The 26,868-nt window shown below is 37.5% G+C and overlaps 4 protein-coding genes across 11 annotated transcripts in view; 3 read left to right on the top strand and 1 right to left on the bottom strand.

Annotated features, from left to right (window-relative positions):
• anos1b (anosmin 1b) overlaps window positions 1–4,324 on the bottom strand; it is a 32,847-nt gene extending 28,523 nt beyond the window's left edge. For 2 of the 4 annotated variants that reach the window (XM_047810617.1, XM_047810619.1), the window contains exon 1: window positions 3,991–4,324. In XM_047810617.1, coding sequence (XP_047666573.1) covers window positions 3,991–4,167 — 177 coding nt within the window. In that variant the 5' untranslated portion in view covers window positions 4,168–4,324. The remainder of the gene's footprint in view (window positions 1–3,990) is intronic. The other 2 variants (XM_047810616.1, XM_047810618.1) reach the window with 1 other exon arrangement.
• A 3,194-nt stretch (window positions 4,325–7,518) lies between these two features.
• Window positions 7,519–16,295, top strand: si:ch211-262h13.5 (uncharacterized protein LOC571127 homolog). 5 transcript variants are annotated; one of them, XM_047802683.1, is made up of 9 exons: window positions 7,519–7,837; window positions 8,986–9,096; window positions 10,609–10,696; window positions 10,791–10,957; window positions 14,204–14,305; window positions 14,532–14,618; window positions 15,266–15,396; window positions 15,514–15,571; window positions 15,662–15,804. In XM_047802683.1, the coding sequence occupies exons 1-8, from the start codon at window positions 7,643–7,645 to the stop codon at window positions 15,563–15,565; spliced, it is 933 nt and encodes a 310-aa protein (XP_047658639.1). In that variant the 5' UTR covers window positions 7,519–7,642; the 3' UTR covers window positions 15,566–15,571; window positions 15,662–15,804. The 5 variants fall into 5 exon arrangements, with proteins under 5 accessions (XP_047658639.1, XP_047658635.1, XP_047658632.1 ...); XM_047802679.1 differs by having other exon boundaries at window positions 15,234–15,396; XM_047802676.1 differs by having other exon boundaries at window positions 15,234–15,396; window positions 15,511–15,571.
• Window positions 16,296–19,019: 2,724 nt separating this feature from the next.
• On the top strand, window positions 19,020–21,103 carry ahsg1 (alpha-2-HS-glycoprotein 1). The gene is made up of 7 exons (XM_027169628.2): window positions 19,020–19,239; window positions 19,349–19,468; window positions 19,546–19,630; window positions 19,719–19,885; window positions 20,025–20,144; window positions 20,251–20,325; window positions 20,423–21,103. The coding sequence occupies exons 1-7, from the start codon at window positions 19,069–19,071 to the stop codon at window positions 20,933–20,935; spliced, it is 1,251 nt and encodes a 416-aa protein (XP_027025429.2). The 5' UTR covers window positions 19,020–19,068; the 3' UTR covers window positions 20,936–21,103.
• Window positions 21,104–22,482: 1,379 nt separating this feature from the next.
• fetub (fetuin B) lies at window positions 22,483–24,875 on the top strand. The gene is made up of 7 exons (XM_047810623.1): window positions 22,483–22,807; window positions 22,911–23,024; window positions 23,116–23,203; window positions 23,305–23,471; window positions 23,577–23,690; window positions 23,843–23,926; window positions 24,021–24,875. The coding sequence occupies exons 1-7, from the start codon at window positions 22,610–22,612 to the stop codon at window positions 24,792–24,794; spliced, it is 1,539 nt and encodes a 512-aa protein (XP_047666579.1). The 5' UTR covers window positions 22,483–22,609; the 3' UTR covers window positions 24,795–24,875.
• Window positions 24,876–26,868: the final 1,993 nt, after the last annotated feature.

The following is a 26,868-nucleotide window of genomic DNA, read 5'->3' as shown; positions in this document are numbered from 1 at the left end:
GTGAGGTCTAAACTGGATGTGTTGTTTTTTATTTTTGTGTTGTTGTTTTTTTTGTTTTTTTTTTTTTCATTTTAATCTTTGGAAAAACTCAGGGATAGAAAGGCTAGTACTATAAGTACACTGTGTAAATTCTGATTGGCTTCACTGATTGACCATCAATTGAGTTCATAATTGGTCTTAACTAAAGACATGTGAGGGACTTTTTTTATTCTGTTGTCACAGTCAACTTTATTTATACCCTCTAAGATATTTTCTAACAAATTTCATTGATTCTAGCTCAATTTAAACCCCAGTGACTGGCGACTGACCAAGCAAAGGATACATTTTGAATAGCAAGGTACACTCATGGTCATGAGCGTACAGTAGAGACATTATTTGTCCCCCATATGCTTAATTTCTGACCAGGTCAGACTCACCACATGAAAGTTAAAACAATCCTCGTTCCCCATATTCATCTGGATTTGTATCCATTTTGAAACACATTCCAGTTTATTATCATTTAGTTATTAATAAATATATATATTGAGAGAGAGAGAGAGGCAGCAATGCATACAGCCTGATAGCTGAACATTTAATGACCCTACAATCAGAGCTGTAAAATAATTAAGTCACTGTCCCTCCTTTGATGTCTTTTGGCCCGTAACTATTCTGGGAATCACACCATAAAATAAAACCAAAGCTTATTTACTTCAGCCCACAATGCATCTCGACTTCAAGTCATACTCCAAGTGCCATAATTACACACTTTTGTCTCTGGCCCAAGTCACGGCAGCATTTCATGCCTCCTTGCATCGGCCTGCTTATGATCCAGCAAGTAAAGGCACAGACCTGACAACATTTCCCAGAATAAGAATTACGAGCTACTTTTGTTTTATTATTATTATTTTGGCTCTTCTGGTTACAACATTGTTAGTACACAGCAAGAGGTAAAGAGAGTCAGGGTCTCAGAGGGGCTCTTTCTGGTCCCCATCATCCTGTAAACAAGTCTTCTGAAACACAGCGGTTTCACTGGATTTTTTTTTTATTACCTCTGTGACTAGGCACACATACATTTGAACACAGCCAAATAATTGCTTTAAAAAGTTACTGGAAGTTTCAAATGTGTAAACATTCCCCATATTGTGCAGAAAACAATGCAATTAGGATATGTGAGTCAAAGCGTTACACCACATGAGTACCACAAAGACAACAGAGTGAGACTAACTTATATTTTGGATAGTCCTAATTGCTTTACTGGCCTTTAATGCAAAATACATCTTTGGATACTTATATTGATCTGTAAAGGGCATACTCTAGATACCTCTAGAGTGTCATGTTCAATGGATAATCCACAACTCTTATTAACTCATATTAATTTATTTCTCAGACAGTTTCATTCAAACTGTCAAATGATGCAGGAATGGCAAAGAGAAACATCTGCAAGTGCAAGGACTCAAGATTGCTACACCACTTGCCAAGCTGTTAGAGAACAACACTCAGGTACTCTCAGTAAAGCTGAGACTTTGTTTCTAACAGCTGAGAGAAAATCTTTACCATGAACAAAGCTGGGCAATTTATCCCATATTTTATGTATCGACAATAACAAGTTAGCAAATAGACTTGGCAAGATTTCACAGAACAGGAGGTCTTTCTGTGAAACAAACTTTTTTGAGTCTCAGATAATGAATGTTATTAAATGACTCGCTGTCTGTCTATCTATCAAAGTTTCTTTTGGGGCGAGAAATAATATCAGATCAAATTCTCCACCGAGAACTTTGCTATTCAGTTTCATGTCACTGTCTTCCTAAGAGGCTTAATAACGTATATGTGATATCTTATAGTTTGACCTGAACAAAATCCACTACAGACACCGGATATGGTATGCTTATTTAAATGGCATACTAAATGCACACCTACAGTACATGTATAGTACACGTCTACCATAGTTTCAATAAACGACTGAGGAAGATGTATAAATGACAGTGTGTTTGCTTTTCAGGTCATTCTTCGATTGCTTATGTATGCTTAAAGCCCCTGAGAGTGATTTCGAGCTGAGTGAGTCATATACATATTTCTTATGTATATATGTGAGGCAGTCTATAACACATGGTCAAACTAGCGAGTGCTATTAAATCATTTCTGCTATTAAATAATTTCTTTCTTAAGCTGCTGTGCTTTCAGGGACAAGACTACTTTTTGAGTGAATCATATTTGCCCTTTTTGTGCATAGAGACAACAGAACCTCAGAAAGTGTAAATAGATTTAATTGCTTTTACTTTAAATCACTGGTCCAATTTTAAGAACTGCTTTCACAAGACTTTCTCTCATTTCTCATCCTCGGTCCTTTAGTGTTAGAGTGTAAGGCAGTTGTGAAATTTGGACAATACAATGACATTTTAAGTGTTTACTGACATTTGCCTCTCATACGCTGCCCTAAACTACCATTATGAATAAAATAGTAAAGTAACTAGAATTTTACTGTAAAAAATAAATAGTAAACAAACATAGAGACATAAATCTAGATTAGGGTGAAAAACAGGCTAGGTTTCCATTGTTTTTCTTTTCTGCTACACCACTTACCTTTCATTTATCTTACTCTAGTTTGTTCCTCTCCCACATACATTAATCACAGGGCAGATCAGAACAAGACGGATGTGAAAGACAAAATCAGATCAAGGAACAGGCTCTGCTTTGGGTGCTGCAGTTGTTCAACCTCTGAACCGATTCCCTACCACCCACAGAGGAGACATACATGTGTGACCCTGAGCTTTTCATGAACCATGAGGTGCAAACTAGAAACATTTGAAGGTCACACTGCATTTGCAGAGCTGAGAGAAAAAACGTGGCCAAGAACTCCTTGCTGCGTGCTCAATGTGGAGCTTCTTTCCAACGTGGATCTAATTAGGGTGATTTGAAGCCACAAGGTCAATTAATTAGCATGGATTGCTGCAAAAAAAGCAGCAATGACTTCAATTCCTGAGAGATGGTACTAAGACAGCGCAAGTACTGTACTGTATAAACTCTGTTACTCGCTAACATCAAGTAAGAATGCTATTATTTCACTGTTGTGTATTTAAGTCTAGTTTGTCACCTTGTCTCTGATGGAAAAGGCTTTCACTGGGCCTAAAATTTGGCACTGTTAGAAAAAGAGCAGAAAGCTAACATAAAAGAGCACTTCAAGAAAATTAGGCTACACACCATTTGCTTAGAGGTTGGGGGCCCCCTCTATTAACACAAACCCAGGTGGGCAAAAGGAAAAACAGCCAGAAAAGCTAAACACAGCTCCTTCACCCACACTTTAAACAGCACTTAATGACTTCCCCATTAATGACCAAACTGAACACACACTTAAGTGGGCTGTTATGTTGACTATACATTGTAACAAGGCTTGGAAATATAATATAATATATAAGGACCATATAATGTACATTATTTCCTAAACCTTTCAAACTATAGTGATGTGGTCAAATTGCAGTGTTTATTATAAATGAACTATTACTCAAAGACTGAACTTTAAAATTTGGGTTTTTTTTTTTTTTTTAGGTTTCATTCATTAGTCTGCCTGAACATAGAAAATGAAATTCAAATGAAATGAAATAGAAAATGAAATTCAAATGAAACATGACATGCACCTCAAATACTGTGTACTAATATTTTTGTAATATCAGGCAACCATAAATTTTAGCCATATTTTATTTTTCAGTGTGGTGATGAACTACTACTAATATATTAGATATATTATATTCTTTTTTAGCATAAAGTGATACGGTCAAATGCAATCATGACTTTGACTGTCTTTTAGCACGAACCTCAATTCTACATACTGTATGGTCTAGTTATTGCACATATGGTCTAAATAATACTCCATAAAGAGTATTAAGTAAATAGGTTTGTGTCAAATATGGTGCTGTAAACTGTAGCCTGTTTCGTTTTATGTGTAACGAATCAGAGGATAATAATTTTGTAATGTTTCCTATAGTTTAGCGAGTGGTGTGATGTTAAGGCTCTGACCTGAAGGCGTCTGAAGGCGGAGGTGAGCTGAGTGATGTGCAGCGTGAGGCAGCGCGAGGTGCAGCGCGCGCTGTTAATCTTCTCCACAGTCTCTCCGTCTTCAGCACCGGTCCTGCGCGCGACGCTCAACTTCATAACGCAGCACAGCAATATTGGCAAAACCCCGGAGACAAACATGTTCCTGCTGTCACTTTTTCGTTAGGATGTAACATGCACGCCGAAAGTCTCGTGTAGGTTTTTTTTTTATCGACGTAAATCCCACCTGAAATTAAGGCGCACGGAGAATGTACTGTGCACGCGCCGTCAGAACTGAAGTGCAGAGTCGCCTCAAGATGGTCACTCCCCCTCCCCTACACACACACACACACACACACACACACACACACACACACACTGCCATTTGTTTGAACGTGTGGCACTTTGACACTTGCTAAAGGCTTTTGAACAAACATTTCTGATTTCTGAATGACTTCCCTCTGCCCAGAATTAAAGGTTTTAGACATATATATATATATATATATATATATATATATATATATATATATATATATATATATATATATATATATATATATATATATATATATATATATTCTTTTTCTCTTTTTTACAAGTGGCAAATCTCCACTTCACTTGGCTGTGGAGCCGACATTGGGTACACTGGGTGTGAGGCATGGGATCAGACCCAGGATGGGATCATAAACACTTTACATCAGACAATCACTACACCATTTGGCCAGACATTTGCCTACACCTGAACATCACACCAAGGTGGATATTTCTTAAACAGTTGCCACAGAGATGGAAACACAGTTTTTGAAACTGTAGCTTTAAGAGTTAATTCCTCCCAAACCTGTTCCAGCATGAAGGTATACATGTGCACAAAATAAGGACCATGAAGTCCTGGTCTGTAATGTCTGAACATCTTTGGGATAATGCTGAATGCACCCCAGACCTCCTGACGCAACATCGGTGCCTGACCTGACAAATGCTCTTTTGGCTGAATGAGCAAGTTCACCAGTCTTTTTCTAAAATCTAGTGAAAAAAAAACCCTGCAAGTGGGGGTTATTATTACAGCAAAGGGAGGCTTCATCTGGACTGGGATTTACAAAAATATATCCAAATGTCTACAAACCTTTGGCTATGTACAGCACTGCATGATTTTGAAATGCGGGAGGAAACCAGAAAACCCAGACAAAACCCACATACCCACAGCGAGAGCGTGCACAGAATCTCCACACAGGTTTTGTCTGTGACAGTAACCTGAGCATAAGATTGAACCCAAGGACCCCGAGGCTGTGGGGCAGGAATGTGCTTAAATACAGCTTAATTAGTTTCTATCATTTGAATCAGTATCAGTTGTAAGGGTCAAAGTATCAATAAAGGTCAGAAAGTGCAGGAAATCAATTGACACAGCAATCACTAAATAAAAGTAAAACTCCTAAATCCCCTTTGACAGCATAAAAGAGCAACAAGTCTAAATTTAAGTCATGTTAAAATAGGATCAATATTTGGACTCAAAAGTTAAAAGTTGTATGTTATACCATAGCTTGCCCCTGAGGGTAACTTTTTTCTGGGAGTGAAGATTACCTTTATTTCCAACTAGCACTGCAATGGGTTCTTTGATTTTTCTCTTTAGGTAACACTTAAGTGTTTCATGTAGAGCCCTAATACATAGTTCAGTTTCAATAGTATCCCTTTACAGCAGCATCAATAACAGTAACACAATGTGATTCCTCAAAGTTTCTCTAAATGTTAAAGTATTTTTCTCTCCTTACTGTAAACGAGTTTTTACTTTGGATTTCTAACAAGAAGGTTTTACACCAAATCTTTTCCCAGAGGAACGAGCAAAAGAACAAGTAAGATTATAATTATGTGGGCTAAATTAAATTAAAAATAAATCTACAGAATTCATACCCCAGGGGGTATAACCTTACTAAGAAGCAGTTATACAGTTTTCTATGCAAAGTATACAGTTTAGTTTCTTTTTTTGTTTTACAGTCATTCATTTGAGCTCAACAATCATGATTCAATTTGCATCATTGCCTTTCTGAGAGTCATTCTTATATTTACTACATACTACCACAAGCTTCAAAAAATCTAACCTATTCCGATTTTTTTGTTTCATCACTGGACACAGGAATGACCATCTGGAGTCCAAAATCTAAAACATCTGGCTAATCCATGGTTGAATTACTGCATTGCACAAGAGATATAAAAATGATAATTCCTTCACATTTGCCAGTAATTTTGTAGGTGAAGCATAAAGGATTGAGTAACGTAAAAGTCACGAGGGAGCACACACTTCCCTGCATTTCTCAAAAGGCATGGGTATGGCATTGAACCTGATTTAGCACAAAAAAATGTGCAATCATGTCTAAAGCATATAAATGTGGAGTAATTTAGTTACTAGGTCGAGAGTACAATGATAATGACCTTGTGCTACACATCTCCTGGGAACAAGCATAGAAGATATTCAACTGATCACAGACATGCACTATTTTGTTCAAAGCCAGCTGAACAAATGACATGCTTTTCTAAAAGCTACAAAGCCACATAAAGGGCAAGGTAAAACAGTCAACAGGCTTTATGTGGCAGAGAAAAATACCTGTCATAAATCCTCAAATTGCAAATTGTGCACTGATTATTATTTTAGCATTATTTCCCAGAAGGTACTAAATTAAGTCTTTATTCGTTTGCATCAAAAGGTTTTTGGTGGTGTTTGTGGAGTGTGTGTGTGTGTGTGTGTGTGTGTGTGTGTGTGTGTGTGTGTGTGTGTGTGTGTGTGTGTGTGTGTGTGTGTGTGTGTGTGTGTGTGTGTGTGGCATACCTTTAAATCTTTACTATAAAGGGTAATTATGGTCAAATTATGTAGCATAAATCCCTTACAAAGGTATCAAAGTTTGCAGCATAAAGACACATAGAGATACAAAAGACATACGCTTGAGGGTAAAACCAGGTTTAGCTACAACATCAGACTTAGTATTTTTTTTTCCTTGAGAGTGAATATTACCTTTAGTTCCATCTAGCACTGTTTAATCTACAATAACAGTTTTAAAATAAACTTGTTTCCACAACAACAACAACAACAACAACAACAACAACAACAACAACAACAACGCCAAAGGTTCGGCAAAGGTTCGGCAAAGGTTCTCTAAACACATAAGACTTCTTCTCTTCTTGAATGAATTTTACTGAATTTCTTAAAGATATGAAGTTCACTACATATGCATAGGCATTTTCTGTTAAATAGAACCCCATTTGGGGATCAGGGAGCAGGAGAGATCTAGCGTCCTCCTGTGGTAAATTAGCAAACTACACACAAGTTATCCTTCCTGTGCAATAGACCAGATGTTAATAAACTATTAGTCTATTTAGGGGAATTCAAATTCTGTGTATTCGACACTATTTTTCTATTAGAATTAAATTGTTTACCGTTTTGTTTCAACAGAATTTAAGTTTAACGTAGATGTGGGAGAATTTTTTGACTGCTTGTTATCTTACTAGCAAGAACTTGGCATCATGTCAACAATACTGCTCTTCTACAGCCTGCCAAAGTCCAGGTCATGCATACATCGTCCAAGCGGTCAGAAAATACACCGTGGAATAAGACCTAATTTATATATCCAAAAAAAGAGAGAGAGAAAAGAATATGGGACGAATGATTTGTTTTTTTGCCCTGGTGCGTTTTTGTGCTGTCATTGCTACACATCTGTCGCCTGTTCCATGTGATGATAAAAGCGTGATGAAACTCGCCCGACTTGCTGTAAATTACATCAACGAGGACAGACAAGAAGGATACAAATTTGCCCTTAACAGACTTTTCAACGTGCAGGTTCATCCACAGGTTGGTATTCTTGACATCAAGTAAATGTGGTGTTATATACTACAATCAATATGCATGCATCACATACCGGTTATGACACATGCTACTTAGTACACTAGTATGTGGTTTTGTTTATTAGCAGATTTAGACTTGTTACGCCATTTATGTAGAATAATCTAGTTAATATCATGGATTAATGGTATCACGGTTTTTGTATCCAAAAATCTGAAACACTAGAAACTAAAGAAAATGGATAAGATGTAGAAAATTATACACTTCTGTGATGCCTCGTCGAGTCGAGTCAAGTCAAGTAGCTTTTATTGTCATTTCAACCATATATAGCTGTTGCAGTACAATGAGGCAACGTTTCTCCAGGATCATAAAACATAGACAGAGCTATAAGGACTTAGTAAGTAGTCCTAGATACATAGTGTTTCTGTGCAACATGGTGCAAACAGTGCAGGACAAGACAAACAAGACAGACAAGACCGTGCAGGACAAAAGACCGTGCAGGACAAAAGACAGTGCAGGACAAACAAGACAATACACAAAAACAGCACAGACCAGTGTAAATACTGTATGTTTAAACAATATTACGTGTGCAGAAATACTGAAATGAACACATTAGTATTATAACAGCAGTTACACGAGGTATAGTAAAGTATTGTGCAAAACAGCAATCAACTGAAATGTGAGACAGCATGAGCAAAGCGCAAAAACAGTGTGCAAAACAGCATGTAAACAGTTTGATGGATGTGTATTAGAAGAGGGACGATTACCGATCACCAAAAGGAAACAACTGACAATTTCATGAAACTACTGTCAGTATTTATCACAATGTCATTGTACACTGAAAGTGATTGATAAATAAAGATAAAGACAAACATTGTCCAAAAATATACATTTGTTTTGTTTAGTTCTGGGCAGAAATTTCATAACTTTTGTGTAGAAACTTTACAAACATGCTTAGGAAGCATCAAAACAGATTTCAACTGCAGTTTAGTATGAGATATGATTCGGTTTTAAACAAGGCCATTATATTGAATATGAGTACTTTAGAGTATCTGAAATACAATCTTTATTTTTTTTTTAAACCAATGTATATGGACATTTAGAAAATGTTTGATGACATATAAAGGACTATGTCTTAACTTGCTGATTTGTTTCAGGGTCCAGCTGGAAAGGTTTACTATCTAGACTTGGATGTGCTGGAGACTAAGTGTCATGTCCTCAGTCGAAAATCATGGAAGCGCTGTGATATAAGGCCCTTTATGGAAACAGTAAGCCTGCTTTTCAAAACAGATCCCAAATCCAAGCAAAATTTGGCCAGGTCATGGTTGATCAATGATATTTATTTTACCAATGGAGTGTTTATTATTTGTGATAATGCATTGCTCACCTCTCACCACTTCTGTGCAACTGTGAGCTGGGGTAGGTCCCAAAACCTTTCCCTCTATTTCAATATTCAATATTTCAACACAAACTACTGCATGATTATTATATGAAAAATTCAAAAGGTTTTTAAAGCTTTGCCCAATTATTTTTTACTGTTTAAACCTAGAACATAATTAAATACTGCATAGCTGTTTAATGAAAATAGATTAATATACTATTTTTAATTATTATGCTTAATTTTTTTTCCATCTGTTACTGTTTCCCACCACATGATCATCAATATTGTATTGAATAGCCATTTGAAAACAAAACGGTGCTCTCTGACTTTTGCACAGCACTGACATGTTTGGCATGGTAGTGGTGAATTCTTGTGCTTTTTTAAAAATTAAAAAAAAAATTATATTGATCTCCCACCTCATTATTATGGGCTGGTATGTATAATCTTGGTTCATTCTATTTTAATTCCAGTTTTCTCATTACAAATGGTGGAAGAAGACAAGGCACTGTCACAGTTTCATCTAGCACTTTCATTAGTGCACAGTATTTTTTAAAACTGTGCAGCTGTTAGCTGGATCTTTTTGGTTAGCACTTTGTTCTCAGCCCAGCTATTTTAAGCTGTTTAAACATCCCCAGTGTCTGATTGTACATGAAAATATCTATAATCTCTAACTGTATACCTACACTGAAGACGAACACAGTAGGTGTCTCTATGTGGCAAGTAAGTGTTTACAAATCCCACTGCATCTGATATACTTTTCCTATACCATGATAGTGTCATATAATATCTGCTCTGTGGTGGTCCTATGATGGTCTGTATACTTTGAAAGACAGGGAATGGGACTAATTGTGCACAGATGGGCTGCAGAAATTGTGCATATATGCAGTGCATCTAGAAAGGATCTATCACAATACGTGTTTATTTTCAGCATCAGGGCACTATTTTACCCTTGCGACAGACAGTTAAAAATGTGGCTAATACTTAAAAAAACATGAAATAATTTGCAAGATATTAACTTGTGCTTATTTGCGTTCATGCATGCCATCCTAACTTCCAGTAGCAAAAGTATTTTTACAGAAGCTGGCACAAAGGCAACTTATTTCTCTTCACTTCTGAGAGCAGTTAATTTTTGTTTAAATGGAAAAAGTGTTGCTTTTTTACTGGTGGCAACAAACTAGTCCAAATCAGACCAATTAATCAGACCAAATGTTTAAAACTAATGGCAACAGCAATGTAATAAAGCCAGGAACTGATGATGAGCCTATAAAAGCTCATCACAAACTATACACTTTGTAACACTGGGGCCTGGAAAAATGGGACAGACAGGAAAAAAACATTTTTCGTATTTTTTGTTTCTGTGTGACCTTAAATTATTATTTTATTTTGAATTGTTTCGTAGCAAATCTCTGGAAACTGCAACACTACCATACTACACACGCCAGAAGGCCTGTCCTATCTCTACAGCTACGACTGCACTCTTGTACCAGGTCTTCAAATCAAGAGTCCAAATAATTTAGTAATGATAACAATTATGGTATTAAAATAGAGCTAATTACTCTACTATTCATCTTTGTTTTTCAGACCCCCCTGAAAAGTTACAGAAGACATGTCCAGACTGCCCCCTACTGTTGGCCGTGGATAGTGACAGAGCCATGTCTAGTGCTAAGATCACTCTTCGCAGCTACAACGGTCAGAGCACTCTACCTGCACAGCTCACAGTGGCAGCTATAACCCGAGCCTCTCACCAGGTACTGCATTATCTCTACACAGACTGAAATGCAGTCTTAATATGTCTAGTATGCAAACTATATCAATGAACATTGTAGATGAAGTGTAAGGTTGGTCATGTTTGATCATAGCTATTTATTACTGCGTGCAAAAAACATTAATCAATACAACAATATGTGATATAGACATAGAAAAGTCAAGATGAAATTCACATCCAGAAGCAATCATGTTTGCACCATTTCTTAAATGAAAGTGGACGGTCCAATATGGATGCCGTGGAGTTTTGCACTTCCTCAGTTTGTACTGAACAGTTATTATTGCTAAGCGGATAATCTCACCTGGATTCTGTAAATTTGCACCTAAGGACTGCTGATTTAAGTATAAAAACTGTCCATTGCTAAAAGACTTTTTATTCACAATCTACTCATCCTTTCAACACACTAAGCACGATTTCACTTTATAGTATACAGTTGTAGAAGAGTACTGATTTATGTGATTTATATACACACCATCTGGTGTCATTACTGAGTCTGGTTCGTCTCAAGGATTCTTCATCATTTTGTGTCAGGGAGTTTTTCCTCACCTCTGTTGTCTCTGGCTCACTCTTTTGGGATCTAAATCTACATCCAGATTTCTTGCTGCTTTGTGACAATGTCTACTGTTGATTTACCGTTAAAACCTTTATGTAAATAAAATTGAATATATAAATGCCTAACAAGTAACGGAAATCATTTTGAGTTTCACAAAGAATAAATTATGTAATCTCATCTAAACTTACATTCATCTTTTATATGACATTGTTCTGAGTGCCTACAGAGTGTCAATGGTGTAAAATGTACCACATACTGTAGCTAGTTTGTTTGCACAGCATTAGGTTACAATGTTAGAATCAAAAGCTAAATCAAAATATACAAAACAAATAAATTATTCCAGTTTTTTTGTTTTTAAATTTAAATTATAACTCTCACTCTCTCACTCATTTTCTACCGCTTTATCCGAACTACCTCGGGTCACGGGGAGCCTGTGCCTATCTCAGGCGTCATCGGGCATCAAGGCAGGATACACCCTGGATGGAGTGCTTAAATTATAACTATTATATTAATTTGTTATTGATAGTAATTCATATATTTTATTATTTTTTTTATACTACAGACAGGTCTGTCTGTAAGACCTTTTACTTTGTTTCTGTAGTAATCATTAAACAGTTTTTTTTAAATGTAGTTTAAATAGACAAAAAGTAAAATAAAATAAATAAACAAGAGGGTGGGGACGGTGAGGGGTTAGCACGTTAGCACCTCCATGGTTGGGGTTCGATTCCCACCTCCGCCTTGTGTCCGCGGAGTGTGCATGTTCTCCCTGTGCCTCGGGGGTTTCCTCTGGGTACTCCGGTTTCCTCCCCCGGTCCAAAGACATGCATGGTAGGTTGGCATGATTGGCATCTCTGGATTGGCATCTCTGGAAAATTGTCCGTAGTGTGTGATTGCGTGAGTGAATGAGAGTGTGTGTGCCCTGCAATGGGTTGGCACTCCGTCCAGAGTGTATCCTGCCTTGATGCCCGATGACGCCTGAGATAGGCACAGGCACCCCATGACCCGAGAAGTTCAGATAAGCGGTAGAAAATGAATGAATGAATGAAATAAACAAGAGCAGGGAGAACAGTCCCTGATGTTGCACCCTTTGTAACACATATGATTAACTGTAGTCTGTCGTCCGGTGTTGTTCCAGCAGATCTAAAAATGGCTGTGATGACGCCGATTCTTAAAAAAACAGGCCTAGACCACCTAAGCATGGACAATTACAGACCGATATCCAACTTACCATTCATAAGCAAAGTCCTTGAAAGGGTTGTTGCTTCGCAATTGCGGTCATATTTTGATAAAAATGGCCTTTTTGAACCTTTTCAGTCTGGTTTTCGTCCAGCACACAGCACTGAAACGGCTCTTCTCCGGGTGGTTAACAAGATTCTTCTGTCCATGGATGCTGGGCTGATAAACATCTTGCTGCTTCTTGATTTAAGCGCTGCTTTTGACACAGTCTGCCATGATCTAATGATCTCTAGGCTTTCTGACATTGGCATCACTGGCTCTGCACTTTCTTGGCTCATTTCCTACATTAGTGACAGAAAGGATTACATCACAATACAAGGGTTTAGATCTACTACTGCTTCACTCACACAGGGTGTTCCTCAAGGTTCGGTTCTTGGCCCACTATTATTTATCATCTACATATATCCACTCGGTGACATCATACGCAAGCATGGACTTCAGTTCCACTGCTATGCAGACGATATTCAAATCTACCTCACCACCAGCTCCAATGCTCCATCTCTGCCTGACTCACTCACAGCATGTATCAGGGACATTAAATATTGGATGTCCCGGAATTTTCTTAAATTGAATGATAAAAAAACTGAGATATTATTGATTGGTTCTATTGCCACAGTCAAAATGATGAAACAGTCTTTTGATGTTCATGGAACTCACATTAAGCCTTCGTCATCGATCCGTAACCTTGGGGTTTTATTCGATTCAAGTCTATCTTTTGGCCCTCACATTTCTTCTCTTGTTAAAAACTCTTTTTTCCATCTTCGTAATATTGCTCGTCTCCGATCTTCTCTCACCATAGCTGATACTGAAACCTTAATTCATGCACTAATCACTTCACGTCTGGACTATTGCAATGCCTTATTTCTTGGTCTTCCAAAAAAACTTATCGCAAGATTACAGTATGTTCAAAACTCAGGCGCACGAGTTCTCACCTCCACTAGGCGCTCTGCTCACATCACTCCACTGCTTCATGACCTTTCACTGGCTACCTGTAGCATCACGTATACACTTTAAGGTATTGCTTCTAACGTTCAAAGCATTAAATGGTCTTGCTCCCCAATATCTGTCTGACCTACTTTCCCCTTACCGCCCTGTCCGGTCCTTTAGATCAGCTGAACTTGGTTTGTTGTCCATCCCTCCTTTCCGTCTGTCTACTGTTGGTGGAAGGTCATTTAGTATAAATGCTCCTCAATTATGGAATTCGCTGCCTCCTACACTATGAAACATCACATCTGTGGGTGCATTTAAGTCCCAGTTAAAAACATATCTATTTAACAAGCATTTCGGATAATGCAATTATATGTATTATGTGTTGTGTATATGTAAGTGTCCGAATGTACTGTATTTGTGAAATGTAAAGCGACCTTGAGCTATGGAAAGGCGCTATATAAATAAAAATTCTTCTTCTTCTTCTTCAGTACTAACTCTTTTATCGATCAGGTCTCTCCAGCTGCAGCCATTTTTGTTGAGTACACAGTGCAGGAATGCTCTGTGCCACCGGTGGATGAAGCTTTGTGCCTCCCTGCTGATGCTGGGAAAGGGGTAATCACATAAAAACATTCATTATTGCTACTTTGTGGTTTACTACAGACCATATTCATTTGTTAACCCATTTTGTATAGTCCACAATATGGCTATTATTATAAACATGTGAATTGATTCACATTTATATGTCCAATTCAATGTTTTTTCCAGAAGCTAACATCACTTTGTGTATCTTACAGCTATTTGCCCATGTTTCCCAAGGTGATATGTGTTTTTGTTTCAGCCCATTGGTTTCTGTGGTGGGGCGGTTTTTGGCGCTGAATCTACCCCAACCGATGTTAAGGTGTCCTGTGAAATATTCCACCCTCAGGTACCATAAATATCTACTTTGTTTGTCAGCCTTGTTCCCCAGCTCATGCTCTATAAAAGTTTATTTTCTTGGAAAAGAAAATTTTCCAGCTTGGAAGCAATAGCGAATAAGATCCAGATGGAGTCGATGACAGCAAAACAACACCCCAAAGGAGTCTCCTGTGAGTCAGCAGCATCAGAGGGTGAAAAGAGCGAGCCAAAACTAACACAGAAACTCCCTTAAACCTTTTTTTGTCCCCACTCACCCCACACCTCATCTATCTTTATTTTTGGTCTTCCCTCTTTAGCATCTTTCTCCGTTTGAGTCTTTAGTATAAATAACTATGGGTAACATTTGAGACAATAGGTAGCATTACACTTTACGTACAAATAGCATCAGAAATGTCAGACATGAATAAAGACATGATTAAGTTAAAAAACTCATTTATGCAAATCTGAAAATTTAAGTCTTATTGAAACTCAAATGTACTAAGTATAGCCATGAATGATAATTTTGTGATGAAAAGAATTGTTTGACCTGTCTACCCTTTTAGAAGCATATGCATACAGTAGCTTATTTAACGTAAACTTGCATAAACTCACAAGTCACAATCACACATGCTCATATAATTTAAAGATAACAGTCAGCCTGCAACATATGAATCTTAGCACGATGAGGAGACAGGAGTACACAGTGGAAAGATCCAAATCTCGAAGGTTGAATGCAAACTCTGCACACACATGGCAGAGAGAGGAATCAAATCCTCAGCCCCTGGGGTTGGAGGCAAAAGGATTAAATAGTAAGTCAATGTACCCACTTGTTTGATATATGAAAAATGTAAAATGAAGAAAATAAATTTTTGCAGTTTATCAGTATGTTATATAACTTGTTAATAACTTGTTTGCGCACACAGCAGTATGGACCAATATAATCCTTGCAACATAATTGTGCTAGGATTTGCAGTCTAACAGCTGGTAAATGAATCCAGTGTAAAATATTCTTATGTGCAATGAAGTGCTGGTGCAAACTAATAGAATGATGCATTTTCTTCCCTCACTGTGTAGCACTCTTGGAATTCTGTTGGCAGTGATGCCGGCACACAGCAGGTGGAAAAGCCGAGTCCTCTCCCAGAAGTGCCAGCCCGTCCTTCAGTTCTTGATCCCGCTGTCCACACGTTTCATGAAACCAATCCAAGTGGACAGCTAGACCCTGTTCAGCAACCTCTTCCACACAACCCTAATTCTTATCAATCATCCAGTGAATCCAGTGAGTCTTCTTCAGAGGAGGAGATTGTTGGTTCAGTTAGAATCGCAAGGCCTCCGCTAAACTTCCGCTATATTCCACCTTCACGCCAGAAGAGAGAGGGATCTGTGGCAACGATCAGTCCTACTTTCCTGGCTGTGTTCCCCAGCATACCGTCTCCTTTCCGTTCCTGCCCTGGAGCATCTCGTTATACCACTGCATAAAAATAATCAGAGCGTGGTGGTCATGACAATTCAAACAAAACTCTATGAGAAGTTATAGACAGTTATGACTAGATTTAGCAGTCAGAGCTTGTCTTAGTACTTTATTAAAAAAAAACAATGAAATTGTGCATAGTCCATAAAATGTATACACATTATTATAAGATCTGGTTGCAACACTCATAATATGTCTCTTTGAGAACAAGTATAATAAATAATCTTTGTGCTCAAGTCATATTCATGCTGTGATGATACTAATATATAATATATGTGTATCTATTGATCTATATTTATCTGATAGGTGTATATATAATATATACTTATATATCTATATCTATTCATGCCAGAACATTACATATTAACCTCTCACTTAATATTGAATATACTGTACAGTATCTCACAGAAGTGAGTACACCCCTCACATTTTTGTAAATATTTTATTATATCTTTTCATGTGACAACACTGAAGGATTGACAGTGTGCTATAATGTAAATTAGTGAGTGAAAAACTTGTATAACAGTGTAAATTTGCTGTCCCCTCAACTCAACACACAGCCCTTGATGTCTAAACTGCTGTCCACAATAGCTATTTTCTTTCCCTGGTGTCATGTGATTGCCATGGTCGACCAAAGAAGTTGAGTTCAGATGGTCAGCGTAATATACAAAGGTTGTGTTTGGGAAAAAGAAGGGTTAAGTGTTCAGCCTGTCAGTGCTCAGACCATATGCCAGACACTGGATTAAATTGGTCTGCATGGCTGTCTTCCCAGAAGGAAGCCTCATCTAAAGATGATGCACAATAAAGCCCACAAACTGTTAGCTGAAGACAAGCAGACTAAGAACATGGATTACTGGATTTGGCCCTGTGGTCTGATGAGACCAGGATAAACTTATTTGGTTCAGATGGTGTCAAGCGTGTGTGGCGGCAACCAGGTGAGGAGTACAAAGACAAGCATGTCTTGCCTACAGTCAAGCATGGTGATGGGAGTGTCATGGTTTGGGGCTGCATGAGTGCTTCCTGCACTGGGGAGCTACATTTCATTGAGGGAACCATGAATGCTAACATGTACTGTGACATACTGAAGCAGAGCATGATCCCCTCCCTTTGAAGACTGGGCCACAGGGCAGTATTCTAACATGATAACGACCTCAAACACACCTCCAAGATGACCACTGCCTTGCTAAAGAAGCTAAGGGTAAAGGTGATGGACTGGCCAAGCATGTTTCCAGACCTAAACCCTATTGAGCATCTCGGCTATCCTCAAACGGAAGGTGGAAGAGCGCAAAGTCTCTAACCTCCACTAGCTCTGTGATGTCATCATGGAGGAGTGGAAGAAGACTCCATTGGCAACCTGTTATGCTCTGGTGTACTCCATGTTCCAGAGGGTTAAGGCAGTGTGGAAAATATAAAGTAGCATGCAGAAAGATGTTCTTTTAGTGTTACATTTTCAACATAAAAGAAAAAGCCATGATAGTCAAGTACAATACAAGCACAGTAATGTGAAATTCTGGTATTAAAGATTCAGCACTCCAAGAGCAGACAGGATTAAGGATTTTGGTCAAGGGTAAGAATGGTGAAATGGTCATTCAATATTCAGGAAAGTTATACAGTCATGTTTTTTGTTAGCTCCTAAAAAGAAAAAAGAAAAAAAAAGATTTTTTTCTGCAAACTTTTTTTTTCAACGTCACCTTCATGACAAATCTTATATAAACAAAGTGAAGTGAAAATTTGGACTCTTGAGTTCCAAAATGCAAAGGTTTTTATTTTGTTTTGAGATATGGGTGGCATAAAATAAACCTTCTTTTATTAATTAATATTATTAATTATTTCTAGTATTTGAACATTGAACATTTTAAATTTAATCTGTGTATTTACTATTTACAATGAACACAGCAATAGTTTATCATGTCCACCTTCACAGTCCAAATAGGAAGGTTAGAAAACAGACGGTCGTTTACACCATGGAGCAAATAAGCTTTTGAATCCTCGTTCAACATCTGTTTGTTTTTTGGCCAGTACAAATGAAAGATGCCTCACCGACCTCTACAATTACAATTTAATTATATTATTGAAAATTTACAAAAAAAGAAAAGAAAGAAAAATTCTAATTCTAATAGAAAATATGTATGTTCTCACTTTGTGCAACAGCTTCATCCATATCAGTGTCTGTCTCATCACCTGGGGCTGAAACTCACTTGCCACATTTAAACATTAGCCTCATTGTCATCTTTTCTTTCATTTTATTTTATACAATGTTCTCTTCACTTGATTTATTAGTAAAAAAACAAAAAATGAAAAAAAAAACAGTTTTATGTATGAGATTTTCTCATACATATATAAAGATGAGAGCTGGTGTTGTGTTTTTATGACACACTTTTCTACGTTTTCTCTATCAGCACAACTCATTGCACTCTTTAAAGATGAGTGTTGCTTGTCAAATCTTTGCAAACACTCATTTGTTTCGTGTAATACTGGCTTATCTCTCAACTCTGTAGAGAAATCTGTAAATGAATGTACCTTTGGGCTGTTTAACCTTTCTCCTATCCCCATGTCCAACAACACACAAGTTAATCATTTACTGTATATTTTTTCAGCGAATGCAGCTCAAATCTCAAGAACCGCACATCAACTACTTTGAGAGGTTTTTCCAAATCAACATCGGTTCTGATGATGCTAAAGTTTCACGTTAATCTAAGGAGCTAATCTTTTTAGATTAATGGTGCCCTTTTAAGGCTTATCACGAATCTTGATCAGTGTCTTAATCTTGTCAGTTTTTTTTTTGCCTCAGAATTAAAATACAATGAAACGATGTACATCATTACTAAAGACTAAGCACACCACTCTGTGGTCCAATGGTCCATCCTGAATGCCCTCTTAAACCCTATTTGATTGATTTGGCAGCACGCATTAAACTGTTGACTCTAGTCTCTTTTTCTATAAAACACAGAGCCAGGGATCTTACAGGCTCAGTGTCATGGTTGTGGCTTGAGTCTGAACTCGACATTGTGCCATGAGAGGACTCTTAATTCTAGCAGTGCTGTGCCAGGGGCTGTTTGCCACCAACCCCTCAGACTGCGTTAATTATACAGCACAGGCCGCTGCTGATGAAGCCGAATACCTCATTAACAAACTACACCATCATGGATACAAGTTCAAATTGGACACTTTCACAGAGGAACAGGTGAGTATAATTAACAACAGTGAACAAATGAGTTTTTTTTAAACAGCCAAGATCTCGACACCTTAAATGTTTATATACTATCAAATACTTGACCTATGACCCTTTGCAGAGCACATCAGGTCAGCCTTCATGTCTAAATAAATTGACCTTGACATTAAGTGAGACCAAATGCCATATTGTGAACCCCAAGCCTTTCGAAGAATGTGAGATCAGGCAGGAAGCTGAGACAGTAAGCTTAAGTTATTTGTTACTTCAGTGCATTAGCTTTAAATAAACTTCCACTAAATTTACTTATTTTTCTTGAAGCCAGTAACAGCAATATGCAACGTCTCTTTTTGTGATGGTGGAGATAAACCAGGCATTGCCCGCTTATCCTGCGATACTGAGCCAGGTACAGTATATCAGCTACTTGCACCACATTTCTTTTATTTTTTCAACACCCCACAGCTGACTGTAAACATATTGTATTGCTTTTGCAGCTTCAAGTAAAGAGCTAGCAAGCAAGTGCCCAGATTGCCCGACACTTCTGCCCTTGCATGATCCTCATGGCTTGGAGAGTGTAAAAGCTGCTATTGAGAAGTTCAACAAGGATTCTAACCAAACCTCCTACTTTAAACTATTAGAAGTTGGCAGACTGAGAACCCAGGTAGCAATCTTGATGAAAGCCAAGCATGACACAACATGTTTTTAATTACATTTTTGTATAGTTTTCTTAGAAATTGAGATGTACTTAAGCTACTATTCAGTTTCTACAGTGCTTATTGTATTTTTGTGTGTGTTTTCAGCATAACATGATGTTTGGAATGTCCAACTTTGCTGAGTTTGCAATAGTAGAGACTGAATGTTCAGACAATGTGAAAAATGAAGAAAAACTTGCTTGCAAGCAAAAATGCCCAGATGACGCAGTAAGAATCCTCATTTTCTTAAAGCCATTTTCACATTATACATGGCATTAAATTGAACTGTATCATTGTTATTAAAATTTGGCATGTTTTTTTCTCCCTATTAAAGCATCATGGATTCTGCATATCCACACAACTTGGAAATGGTGACTTGACTGTAGACTGTGAGATTTATGATATCCAAGTATGTCATATATATTATTTAAACTTATTTTTTAATACAATTATTATTTATTTACTATCTATGATCTATGTTATCATTTTGTATTGCTTTGTAACAGAATACAACACATCACCCACATCCTCCATTCCACCATGGAAAGCACTGTGACCACCATAAAAGAGACCCACACCATAAAGGGCACCATGAGAGTGGAGAACGTGATACCCATCCAGGACACTCCAAACGTCCTGGTCTGCCTGAGCATCCAGAGCATGCCACCAGCGCTGGTCCATTAAGCCACCGATTCTGTTTTACTCGTTCATCTAGAGGCAAACCTCATCATCGAGGTCCACCTCATCATGGGGGTCGCCCTCATCATGGAGGTCGCCCTGATCATGGGGGTCCACCTCACCATGGAGGTCCACCTCCTCATAGACACCATGGAGATCACGACGATGACCATAAGAAAAAACACCCTAAGCCAGATGTGTCCAGTACTCAACCTAACCCTCCAGGATCTGAGGAACAGCCAGATTTCTCTTTCCGGCCTTGCCATGGTGCTGTAAACATACCACCATCTATCCATCCTATCTGTCCATTCCCTCCATCCTTCAGGAGGGATCATCATTAAAGCTGAACATTTTTCTTTCATACAATAAGAATTAGAAATGTTAAACAAAACACATTCAAATAACTGAACCTTCTGCTATATACAGTACATACAGTGGTTGCTACAAATGGTTTTCTTAAACAACTGAAATGGCATATGCAATAAATTTCCGGTTTTACCACACAATCATATTCTGTCTCTGTCATTTATTATTAATAAACAGAACACAAGAACAGATCAAACTCACAGCCTGTTTAAAGCAAGTGGTATATAAACGATTTTTTTGTGTGTTGACAGCATGGATAACGCATAATGCATGAAGTGCAATGAATTGCAATTGAATTAAATATATACACTTACTGTTCAATTTATTATTAACATTATTATATATGCACAATCATGCAGTTATCCAATTAGCCAATCCTGTGGAAGCAGAACCTGCATGATATCATGCAGTATATAGGCCAAAAGCTTCAGTTAATATTCAGATAAATCATTAGAATCAGGAAAAAAAAAAGTGATCTCAGTTAGTTTGATTGCATGAATGTTAGTGACAGATTCAAACCAGCCTCATGTATTTCAGAAACTGCTGATCTCTTAAGGTTTTCAAAAACAACAATTATTTTGCAAAAATGAAAAGCAAAAACAGGCAATAAATAAATAAATAAATAAATAAATAAACTTCCCACATGTGGAAAGGTCTTGCTGATAAGAGAAGTTATTGGAAAATGGCCAGACAGGGTTCAAGGTGACAGGAAAAATAGAAAAACTCAGACAAGCACAGTTTACCTCCCAGGTGAATAGAAAAGCACCTCAGAATGTACAATACATGGAACACCGAGGTGAAGCCAAGGAATTTTAAATTAAACCTTTTAATGAAAATGATTAACAGGAATAGAAGAAGAGAAACCTTAGCTAACAAGTGTTAATATAATCATTGGTTTAAGAATTCAAAATGAATGAATCAAAAAACTTTTTGGTAGCAGTACCCTGGGGGAAATCTAAAATATGTAATAAAAACATTTGGTCTTCAAAAAAAAGACAATATTTAGACAATATTTAGTTCTTGGTTTTAGCCTGATTACTAAATCAGTTTTCTGTTTTTTATTTTATTTTATTTTTTTTTACTGTTTTATTGACGCTTTGCATATAAAAATATCCTAGATAAAAATCTATTAAAAAAATACAACTACTGTAAACACAAAAAAATTTGCATTCTATTATGGTTAAAACTTAGCCATTGTCAGATGCAAATCTAATAAAATGTCATTATGTTATGCTGTTGTATCTTAGGTGTGTCCAAACTGCATTGTTCTACGATCCTCATATAAAGAGAAAATAAAATAAAATAAAATAAAATAAAATAAAATAAAAATGAATGAAAGAAAAATGTTATGAGTCAGCAATGGAAAGTTGCAACAGTCACCAGTATCCCTTTACCAATCAATAGTTTAAACATACTCTTTGCTCAGCGAGTTAAAACCGCTGGGACAATGAGTGGATTGCAGCTGCTTGATTGATTAGAGCTGGATGTAATCACAGGGGCCTTTCAGCAACAAAGACAAGGAGCTTTGTTGACCAACTGGGAGGTCACAGTGACCAAGACTACTGCTGCTGGGGTGGTTGTAGGGGACTATAAAAGACTAATGCACTTTCCTCGTTGATCAGCACTGTATAGGAGACAGCCGTTCCACCATGAAACAGTGTGTGCTGTTGTTGCTGGTGTTTGTGAGCGTCCATGGTGCCCCTGCAGGGGTCCTGCCACCGAGTTCTTGCAAGGATGCAAACACTGCCTTTGTTGCTGGAGAAGCCATAGACAAAATCAACCAGGATCGCACCACAGGTTATGTCTTCAGCCTGGAACGTGTCAGCAATGTCCATCAGACAGGCCATGTAAGTTTCTGTATATTATGATAATACAGTTATTTAATTATCTAGGATATCTAGGATAAACTTATGCTGTCAGGATTTGTTGTCAAATCTTTTTCATTTACAGGGTGAAACCGGGGTGGTGTTTTATCTTACAATTGATGTCCTTGAGACCAAATGCCATGTCCTCAGTAAGAAGAGTTATAAGGAATGTGAGAGCAGGAGCATTGGTGAAAACCCGGTATGACAACTCTCACACATTCAGGTTCACTATTTAAGTGTTATTTAATTACAGAAGATCAGAATGTATATGTTTATGTTGTTCTACCTAGGTGTATGGTCAGTGTAAGGCTGTGATCTATGTAAACAAGCCTCAAAGAGTCTCTCGTCTCTACAAATACAGCTGTACCCTCAGACCAGGTAATGTTCAAGTCTTTCTATTAGACCATTTATTTTATTTTATGTATAAAATATATTTTATTATAATGAAATAAAAAAAAAATACCTGTATTATTTTGCAGTTTCTGCCTCAAAAACCGTTGCAGTGTGCCCTGACTGCCCAATTCTTATCTCACTGGATGATAAAGAAGTGGAGAAGACGATAAAGATGGGTTTAGAGAAATTTAATAGAGAGAGTGCACTCCCAAATTACTTTGCTCCTCTTAATATAACAAGAGCTATCTCACAGGTAAGAAACTTGTCCAAAAACCTGAAAGATCATATTAACAAGAACAAAACATTTCATTTCCTTTAATGTTTTTTGTATGTATTTGCCTTTTTTTTTTTTTTTTAGCTTGGCTTAATCACTATGTACAGTGTGGAGTTCACCATTCAGGAGACAGTTTGTTCCAATAAAACTGATATATCTGAGATTTCAAAATGTGACTTCATGACCTGCGAGTTTGCAGTAAGTGTGAAAAAAGACTCTTGTTAAAAAAAACGTTCAATAATACTCAGTAAATTGTGATCAAAACGCAATCTATTGTAAATGTGTTAGACTTATACAAAATATATTGTATCAGTAAAGTCAAGGTTTTTTCATGCTGTTTTTGTCCTCAGCACAAAGGATTCTGCAAAGCCACACACACGCTTTCGAACGGAGTTGAATTCCTTGACGCCAATTGTGAAATCTATGAACCTCAGGTAAACATCAAAACCATTTTAACTGCCAATATTAATAAGAAAAAGAGAAGTGCACTGATTTTGTTGTAACTGTTGCCTTTACCTTGTTTTTAAGGCTGCAGAGGAGGAAAAGAAGTACCATTTGCAAGCTGGAGAGACAGACCATCAACATGAGAACCCTGGTGATGCATCCCATTCCCATGACCACACTCACGATCACACACTCCCCCATTCCCATACAACTACGCACGACCATGATCACACTGCCGACCACAAACATGATCACAAGCATGAAGGTAAGCACAACCACGATCACAGTAAAGATCATGGGCACCACCACACCCATGAGCATGATGAGGGCCACGGTAAATCCCATGGTCATGCACACTCTCACGAGCACAGTCATGATCATGACCACGTTCACTCACACCACAGCCAAGCCCACAACCATACACAAGACCAGGGTATTCACCCTGCCCATCACAATTATGGACACACCGAAGGTCAGACACATGAGCATGATCACGAGCTAGCCCTGGACCATGACCACAAACACGGACACCTCCACGAGCATGAGCATCATCACCACCACCACCAGCACGTGCATGACACCACCATTAGGAAGCCAGAAGGAACTGTCCAAGTCCTCCCTTCGCTGGATAAACCTGTGACCCTTCCTTTCTTTCCTGATCAGCATAAAAATCCCGACACACCCACTGGTTTTCCCTTACGCCCAGACCCACAGATACCAGGACAGACAGAACCAGCTATTGGCAAATTCCCCAAAACTGTTTCCCCCAACTGCCCAGCAGAGTTCAAGACCAGCAACAACCTTATCAAGAATGCCTTTGCTGAGGATCCAGTCTTTAAGGTCAAGCCAGCTGCATGAATAAAAAGACTTTTTTTGTTTATACTGTGTAGCTCATATGCAAAGTCATGTGCTCAGTACAATAAAGCATCATTGAAACCATTAACTGATTCGATATGTTTATTTTATATGGCTTAATGTAATTGTTTATATGTCATACAGTTTGCATACCTTGAAATAAATTGTTAAAATTTGCCATTTATTTGAAAATTATGATCGATGATGCAAAATATGTTTTCTTATTTAAGGATAGTGGTCACGTGAAGTCATTAATTATCACATAGTTGTTTACCTCCTTTTTAAAACCTAATAATAACTCAAATCACAGAAACAACCCTGATCAAAAATGTACATATCCTTGAATGTTTGGCCACATTATAAACACACAGGTTGACACACAGAGGTTTAAATGGCTATTAAAGTGATGTACTAAAGTTTTACCTTTAGTAGTAGAGAGGAAAATGTAGTTTAACTTTATAAAGCAGGAAAAGGATCTAAAAAGATATCTCAACACTTGGAAATGCCAATCAGTGCTGTTCGAACTCTGATGAAGAGGTGGAAAATAAGAGGTTCTGTTGATAATAAGCCACGATCGGGTAGAGCAAAAAAGATTTCTCACACTACTGCCAGAAGAATTGTTTGGGATGCAAAGAAAGCAACCCACAAACAACTATGAGTGTCCAAGCCACAAAAAGGCCCACCTTCAGTATGCCAGACAGCACTTAGACAAGTCTTACAGTTTCTGGAGCAGAGTCATTTTATAGTCACAACCATAAATGCTATGTTTGGAGAGAAGTCAACAAGGCCTAATGTGAAATGCACACCATCCCCACTTAAAGCATGGTTGTGGATATCTTTATGTTTTGGTGCTGTGAGCTGTGCATACTGTAGGTTGCTCTTGGAGGTTCCAACATGACAATGATCCAAAGGCAAGCTTGACCCTCCAATTGCTACAGCAGAAATAGCTGAAGGCTCTGGGGTGGCCATCACAATCTCCTGACCTCAATATCAGAGAGTCACTTTTTTCTGAGATCTCAAACGTGCAGTTTATGCAAGATCATTGTGCCATTATTGATGCTAAATGGGGCAATACACGATATTAAGAACTAAAGGTATGCAAACTTTTGTGCAGGGATTATTTCCTTACTCTCTTTTTTGTATTGTATTGTTTGTTAATTGTGCCATTCTGTTATGCCTTACATATTGATTTAAGTCCTACAGTATAAGAAATAAAATACATTTGTTTTGCCTTCTTACTCATTTTCTTTTACAAATGGTACACGTCTTGCAAATTATCCCAAGGTATGCAAACTTTTGAGCACTACATGTATGTATGTATGTATGTATATGTGTATAGAAGATGATAAAGGCCTTAAACAATGTCAAACTTAAAATACAAAAATATTTGACTCTATTATTCAGTGGTGCCAAACACATTTAATTACGTAATTTCCCATAATTTCATATTTTATTGTAGATTAAGTATTTGAATGTTCAATTAATTCAAATAAAAATTAATTTACATACATTTGTTACATTTGTTAAAGTTAACATAATACCCTTGAAAACATATTGATTTTTATAAGTGGGTTAAGCATTGAAATTATGTCTGGTTACATTATAATATGCTTGTATTCATAAGAACTAATGTTGTGAGATTGCATGTTAGATTAGGTAATCTTGAGAAAGAAAAGAATATTAGATCTTGCAGTACAGATATTTTGCCAGAGCCTGTGCATTTAACCATTAGTGTGTACAATGTTTTTGCAGGTATGTTCTTATTCTTAATCTGTCATTTTATTATTATGGTGAAAAATCACCTCATTCCAAACATGTGGTGACACCGAGGGCTGGAGTGCTCTGCAAAACAAAACATGAATGGTCTAAGACTAAAAGAAACAGTAGCTACATTTTCGACTAAATATGAAACGGATAGTGAGTGAAGAAAAAGGAGGACATGTTTCAAGCAGGATCTATACTGCATGTGAAAAGGGGTCAACAGCAGATAATGTGGCTGTTTGCTGATGGGTGCAGATGAAAGTTCAGGGATTGTTGTGTGACAGGGGAGTTGAACACACAAACCGCCGACTTCTCT

This window comes from Tachysurus fulvidraco, chromosome 2, assembly GCF_022655615.1.
Source record: "Tachysurus fulvidraco isolate hzauxx_2018 chromosome 2, HZAU_PFXX_2.0, whole genome shotgun sequence".
Taxonomy (NCBI): Eukaryota; Metazoa; Chordata; class Actinopteri; order Siluriformes; family Bagridae; genus Tachysurus; species Tachysurus fulvidraco.
Note: the sequence above shows the minus strand (reverse complement) of the source record. Positions and strands in the feature narration are given on the sequence as shown.